The sequence below is a fragment of the Diaporthe citri genome (assembly GCF_014595645.1).
Source record: "Diaporthe citri strain NFHF-8-4 chromosome Unknown scaffold_1, whole genome shotgun sequence".
Classification (NCBI taxonomy): Eukaryota; Fungi; Ascomycota; class Sordariomycetes; order Diaporthales; family Diaporthaceae; genus Diaporthe; species Diaporthe citri.
Window position 1 is genome coordinate 6,203,879 of NW_025064846.1, and position 7,550 is coordinate 6,211,428.

The 7,550-nt window shown below is 50.0% G+C and overlaps 1 protein-coding gene across 1 annotated transcript; it reads right to left on the reverse strand.

The window, feature by feature from the left end:
* Positions 1-1,318: 1,318 nt before the first annotated feature.
* Positions 1,319-1,821, reverse strand: INS49_001642 (uncharacterized protein; the record flags this gene model as incomplete). Its single annotated transcript, XM_043162467.1, has 2 exons — positions 1,319-1,642; positions 1,723-1,821. The coding sequence occupies 2 exons, from the start codon at positions 1,819-1,821 to the stop codon at positions 1,319-1,321; spliced, it is 423 nt and encodes a 140-aa protein (XP_043030973.1).
* Positions 1,822-7,550: the final 5,729 nt, after the last annotated feature.

The following is a 7,550-nucleotide window of genomic DNA, read 5'->3' on the forward strand; positions in this document are numbered from 1 at the left end:
ATTACACACACATGAATACCAGGCTGCACATCTTTTGTTCCACACAAAATGAAGGTTTCAATAACTGCAAGTTAAGACTTGATGCTCTTTCTTACTACGAGGCAGTTCAAGGGGAAAGAGGCAAGTACATCTGTAGAGATGGAAAGATGACAGATGAAAACGCTCTTTCATACAAGATAGGGAAGCAAGGTATACTGAGCAATTGTGGGCAGAAGGTTCAACAGTCTTGAAGATGGCGGCAGCATGCACCTAGCAGACATGAAAATCGCACAACATTCAGCCAACATCACGAAGCAGGCAGTCACGCAGGCTTTCAGTCAATGTTTCATACATGGTCTTTGACCCGGTCAAGTTCAGTGGTTTCAGAACTTGATTGAGTTCAGCGATCTATTCCTTCCCTCCGGTACTCTGGTCTTGCCCAGTGTCCCAAGGAGTTCACGGCCTGTGTTAACAACTTCTCCCCGATCTCACAGCCTTTCAATTATGCTGATGTCGGACAACGGTCGGCTCCGTTTTGAGACTTTGGGAGTCCTGCTGAGCGACATACGTACGTCGTTGCTCTGTGTCGTGGTGGATTGGGAAGACGGGGTGTTCGGCTCAGTACTCGCACGGGTCGCGCTGGGCGAGATCTCTGGAAAACTCATCCGGCCACACAGCGAGCTGCTATGCATCAGATTCGTTCATGGGTGGAAAATCGGGGAGCAATGTCTATTCAATAATGCAGACCGGAGGTCGCATGTTGAAAAGCTCTGTCTGTTAATGTACTGACTCTTGAGATACCCATGAGGGTAGCGAAATATTGGGGCATTGGTATGAGAGAACGAGGGTAAGGTCGCCGGAGTAGACTTCTGCTGGGTGAGGAGGTCTTTGCGGAATGGGCTATGCTTCAACGGGGCCCAAGACCCAAGACAGCGTCTCCAGGCCCGCACAACACTGGTCTCATTGTCAGTAGTGCCATGTGGCGCAACGCGTACTGTTGAAAGGAGTCGGCGTCCGTGATTGCATTATGCAAAGAAATCAAGTGTTTCATATCATGTATGTTCGAGAGCGACGATAATCAAGAACGGATCTGTAAAGGCCACGATGTGATTGCGTAGCCCCAGGCCGTCATGCATTTGTCCCGACTACCGTTGCCCTATTGCAAAAAGTCGAGACTGTGTCCCAAAATGAAAAGAGCCAGACCAATCAACAAAGCTGGGTACAAACTCTCTCTTGAAGAGAGCGGAGCCACTATTAAGCTCCGTTGCAGTCATCTCACGAGCAGCTGAACGATGTATCTCCGTTCCCCCTTGTTCAGACAGCATGCGACCTGAGTCGACTAAACCTCGTCCTTAAACTCCACGCCTGCATCCTCGAGGCCCTCCTTCTTAACGCGCTTGGCCGGCTTCTCATCAATTTCCGCGTCATCCTCGTCGTCATCCTGAGTCTGCTTCTTGGACCGCTTCTTGGGCGTCTGGGTGCGCATCTTGGCAGGAGTCTTCTTGGGTCCCTTGGTCGGAGTGTCGACATCAACGACGGAGGTCGCGGATCCGGACGGGGAGGTGTTGGTCTCCATGAGCTTGTTCTTGACGATGTACCAGACGCGATGGGCCGAGTCAGGGTTCTTGTGACCGGTCAGTCTGGCAAGGTGGCCCTTCTCAACCTGGGCCGATTGTAATTTTAGCATCGAAGACTCCATCGTTCTGCATCCATAACACACGGAGCTGGGATGTGAACTCGTACCTTTCCATCGATAAGCAGGACCTTCAGAGCGCAGAGGGCGAGTTTGATCTCCTTCTCCGAAAGACCAAGAATGCTGTTGGAAGAGCTGTTGGAAGACATTTTGATTCTGATTGAGGTCAGTGTCGGATCGTGCGACGGTGAGTCACGGACGTAGTGACCATCAGACTGGACTAGAAATCAAGAAATGGGAGGTTCCGACGGCAATCTTGTGAGAGAGATCGATGAACAGCCCACTCTGACGCGGTGAAGCAAAGGGATTTGGGGGGGTGGCGGGACGCGGTAGGGAGAGATGCGGCTACTCACGATGCTCTAGGTCAGTATCGTGGTTGTTGATTGCTTTGTCGATGGACACTACTCTGTGGCAGTTCGCGATGCGTCAGTGACGGACGTTGGATGCGAAGGTGACGAAACGGAACAGCTGGAGCTGCGGAACAGAAAAAACTGTGGGAAAATACTGGGGTGGAAGGAGAGATAAGAGCTGGCAATGGTTGCGTTCCTCGGGACAATCCCAGGACTCGTGGCTCATCCAGACTGGCACCGAAATAGTTCAGATGAACGAGTTGAAAGATACCGAAAGGGTCAAGTGGAGAAGGAAGCAGAGAGGTAAGTGAGGATAATTACGTACCTGAGGTTGTCCATGAACCTTGTGCTGCGTGACTGGATGGTGGATGGTGGATGGTGGAAGGTTCAGGTGAGTTTTTTGATCAAGGAAGCTCTGGGTGCACGGCGGGGAGTGGTGTTGTGTCTGGGGACGGTGGAAGAAGTGGCACTGAGCTTCAACACAGCTGGACGGGTCTGGAAGCTGGACATGTTTGCAGAGCTAGTGAGGCAGCGATAGCTGTTGCTACAGAACGAGGTGAGGGTTTGAGCTGATCTCAATGATACCACGATGTGTCATGACTGCAATCCACAAAACAACTGGAGCAGAGAAACACATGCTTAGGGCCTCACAACTTTCTCATGCGGATGCGCCACATGATAGGCCCTTAATCACCTTTCAACCTCACAACCACTTCAAAGATATTACAGAACCAGTGTGCTGTTGCCAGCATTATCTACGGACTTGGGGGCAATCTTTGATCAGGAATTGTTCACAGTGGCCTCCTGTGCCCTAAGTATGAAATGGCTCATAACCAAAGTCAAGGTCTCAGTTCATTCACCAGGCAGGTACAGCCATCAGGCTTTCTGTTTGACCTTCGTTTGACAACCACAGACAACACAATGAAAGAAGCCCAAGGTATGAGATGGCTGTTGTATGGGCTAGTAATTGTACTTCCACCTAGGTACAATGTAGTGATCACTGATCGTGCTTGAAATATCTGTGTGCTTGTCCAAGACATGTGAAATGTCGATAGATTCAGGAATTTAACTTGTGGTATATCATCTTGTGGCCTGTCTTTTATAAGTGACTCTCACTCTTCTAAATTAATCCTCATGTATGTCAGGGAATAAGTAATGATAGTAAGAGGTGCAAAAAATGATCAGAGCACTGTTACTGGATATCGATATCAATGTCAATGACTACATATTGAGAGCAAATTGCAAGCATCTCATGACATCTTGACAAAGAGTGACCAGGAGTAGAATTCAGTTGGCTAGGGTATGAATTATAGGAAAGCTTATGTGTAGTTCATCCGTTTACAAACTTCTGGCAAAGATGGCCGCTTTGTTCTGGGCTGACCATCCATGAAGCCAACGCGCAGATACTGTGGAGAAATCATTCCAGGTACGAAATGCGAGTGATATGGGCAGTCGCTACTGAGATCTACTTAGAATGGAAGTTGAAGTTACAAAAGGACTGGTCGGAAATGACAGCCCCGTATCTCTTGCAGAATCTCCCTCGGTAAATTCTCCCATCTCGTTGTCTTAATTTCCAATGTGGCCTACCGATAAGCCTTGCCACATAGGACAGCAGTTCCTGCATTATCAAACGAGTAATATAATGAATACGGGGTTGTGCACATAGTCAGAAATGATCAACCAAACGTAACCATGTTGGTCTTCTATGGCCGGTGAATAAAGTCCGGTCCTCTGAAGCGGCATCCGGGGCCTGGCAAGTATCGGTGGGTGGATCAATTTCTACAGTTAAGTTCTTCTATTTGACCTAATGCAATGAGACCATAAATTTACGGTGCTATAGGCAGACTCGGATACTTTGAGAACTTCCCGCTGAGGACTTCCCGAGTAGGGCTGACCATACGAGTCCACAAAACTCATCCCGTCTACCACATTACCCACTTAAAGCTACGATGGGGAATCTCTCGCAATTTTGGATATTTACAGTGTTTGTAGTCTTTGGATGGACTAAAGCGTACAGTATTCATACTAATGGAATGATTCTATGTCCGTACGCGCTGACCTGCTATAGTGGAATTGCTTGCTTTTAATTTCTTTTTTCCTTGAATCCAATCGGGAAGAACTTGTTGCAAATGTGACTGCTGGCCTACAAGTGATTAATGCTGAGGGCCCTTGTGGAACTGTCTTGAATATTTGGTTAATGGCAAGTCTTGGGGAACCGGATGGCATATCTTGTACCTATGACCGCAAATGCAGAGATGTATTGGGTAATACTTGTTGAGATACGTTGTGCAATGCAGCTGAGGTGGAAGACTCCAGGTGCTCCTGAGCCACAAAACTGGAAGCCTCAGGCGTCTTTCACCCAGCACTCGACGAAAAGACACATACCTCCAGTGTTGCACTCAAGAACGCACTCTTATCTTTCAGGGAAATAGCCGAGTGAATACCATGTTATCGGGCAGGCTCTAGGAGGCCATCATAGTCCAATTGCTTCAAACACACTTCTTTCTCGCTGCGTTTTGCTTACGGCTACTCCAGTTAGCACGGACTTCCTGTGAAGGTGTTCTTTCCGACCCTTAAAACACACTCTCTCAAAAGGTATGAAATAGGCCTATTACTGTCAAGTCTTCATTTGTTCACAATTATTTGGAATGAGTGAGTTCATGGCAACAATTCACATCTATCTAGGAAGTCATGAATCGCATTCGCAGCGAGCACTTGTTCTAGCAAAAGGACTTGCAGTTGCTTTAGGTTCATAGCCATTTACTGACTGATACCTACAATGCTGAGACATATCAGATGGGTATATGGCACGATGAAGCCAGGATCAGGGCGCATGGCTGTATGTTTAGGACAACATGGATATTCTTGTCCTTCCGAGAACCCCCACTGACCATGTTCGCGTGGGGGGCTCAGTACCAGGTGTCAGCTGGTCGAGTAAGGTGCCATACGGGGATAGATTCGCAGAGGTCGCAAGTCCGAGTCCGAGTGTCGAGCGCAGGGCTACTTAAGGCCCGACCAAACTCTACCAAACTCCAAACACCGCGATATCTTTCCATAAGCCCGGGTCCAGATCGGAGCCGGCCTCCAGAAGTAGACCGAATCAGATTATGCCTCGGTTATTTTAGGGTTGCCCGGGAGTATCCTGCTCGGGTCACCATGCACATACGTCACAGGCGTCCATGAGAAGCCAAGACGTTGTCATGGTCAACTTGTAGTCGTCGGGCCCCGAGGGATTAAAGGTCGGCGGGAGGTTGGGCCGACGCGCCGAAAACACGAAGAACATACCATTGAATGTTAGTCAAAAGCCAAAACAAGCGTGAGCAAGATCACAATAGTCGAAAGAGATATTCATCGACGTAGCATCCACTCTCGAAGCCAGCAACTACCGGGCATCGCACCAGTCTCGGAAATAGACCGCATCCGTCAAACAGTCACCGCCCGATATTCACTGGCATGCTGATCGGATAGCGTTAATACACACACAAAGTCAATAGACTTCACCCGTCCCATGGTCGAAAGTAACAGAAACAGAAACAGAAACAGAAAATACGCGTATCAGAAGCTTTCGCCGACTCCAGAAATAGTACCGCCAGATGGCCGAGGATGTAGCTCCGCGGAAAGCTCCGGCGACGCTACCAGCCGTTGCCTACCAGACGTTGTGAATTCTACGTCCAAAGATCGACAATGGTGCCCGAACACTGGTCTTATCACGACACCGAGAAAGCGTGCTGAGCCGCCGAGGAAGTCCCCGAGGTCGCCATCGGTCTGTGGCCTCGGCGCCGAACAACGCGGGAGACAAGCCGGGCTTTAGCAAGACCTGGTCAACGGGGCGTTCATTGGTCTCCACAGTCTTTTTTGCCTCCTCGTGACAGAAACAGACAGATGCCTGACCTGTTACTTTCCATTTGTGCGATTCGGTGAAGCACTGGCTGGCACGTCGCCATTCTGGAATGGCACGGTGGCCAGAACCAACCTCGGGAGCAGTTCGGAGCGAGGCAGGACCGGAGGCGGCGGCCCTGGAACACCGCGGTCCCATCAAACGCCACGGCAGTTCAGATCGCGACTGCGTGGGAGGACGACGGACAAGATTTCGGGGGGATCATCTTTCAGCCCTTCTGAACCCCGTCGACACGTGGGAAGCTGAGGGCAAAAGGGGGGGGGGGGATGGGCCCGAGGAACCATCCCACCGGGAAAAGCTTCAGGGGGAACCGCAACGGCCAGCCAATAGTTTTACACGGATCAGCAAAACCGGGGCTCTGGGGGTGTTGGGTTGGGGGGGGGGGCAGGCCGGGCATCACAACTCTGAGCCCAGCAATGTGAACACATCACCAAAAAGGTTCGACAATGTATCGCGCTGGTCCCCCAAAGTACCTGCCAGTCCCACCGCCGAGAAGATCGTCCAAATCTCGTTTGCGGTGTGAAGGCCTAATTCTATGCGAGTGCGAGTGCGAGGCCGGTAGCCAACTAATCATTCTGCTGGGGTACTGCACTGCACCGCACCGATCAAAGTTTGTCTAATTTTACACAGGAGAGATCATGATGTGGACTACCGCCAAAGTGAATTTGCTTTTTTACTCTACGTGATTAAGGTTTTCCTGCACGGTAGTATCCGTCGCGGTTAGAGGGGGTTCAAGGGGGACCAGCTATAACGAATTGTTCTGCTCGGCTGCAACGTGGAAACCTTTCCAGCGCCATGTGGCTCATCATCATCAGAAAATCGCACGCCTTGGCGCCATGCCTCTTGTCCTGCCCTCGTCCAAAACGGGCTGAACAGGACGCCTTGCGGCCTGAGGCTGAATCCAGCTCGAACGCTTGGCAATGAAGCCACATGAGGCACGCGCCAAGACAGACGAGCCCAGCGAGGCTCAGAGCCTTACGAGTACGACTAGAGGAGCACGACCGTGGGTTGGCAATCGAGGCCTGCCTTGGCAAAGGGCACGATTTGGAAAATCACCAGAGCTCTGAGTCACGGCCATTCGTGGAAGGACGCAACCGGCCTAATCTGCATTGACGCGAAGCCCTACTTTGTGTAGTAAAATTCACCGTCTCATTCAAATGTTTTGTCGTCACCGCCGCTAGGGAATCCATCGAGTGGGGGGGCCCTATGGGTGCATTCAAGGGTCCCTGCGAACTTTGTTTTCTAAAAATGGCTCCCGAGGGCCCTTCCCAACGAACTGATAAGGTTGGAAGCTTAGGCGTGTCATGCGTCCATGTGCCCGAGAATGGCTGCCCGGAGGATAACTCAGCATCATTTTACAGGGCGACCTGGACGAGATTATCCATGTCGCTACAACGCCCCACAAAGAACGTAACAATCTCCAACCAATCATAGCTTATAATTTATCCTTTCCTTAATTAAACCTATATTATCACAACATATTTAAGATATAATGCTAAAAATAAGCTACCTTTTTCTCTCTTATTCTTACCTTAAAAAGCTAGTATTATTTTTATAGTGATGCAGAGATAAGAAAGGAGAGTCAAGGGACCCTTTGCCAACGCCACGGAAGTCACAAATTAGGCTTCTT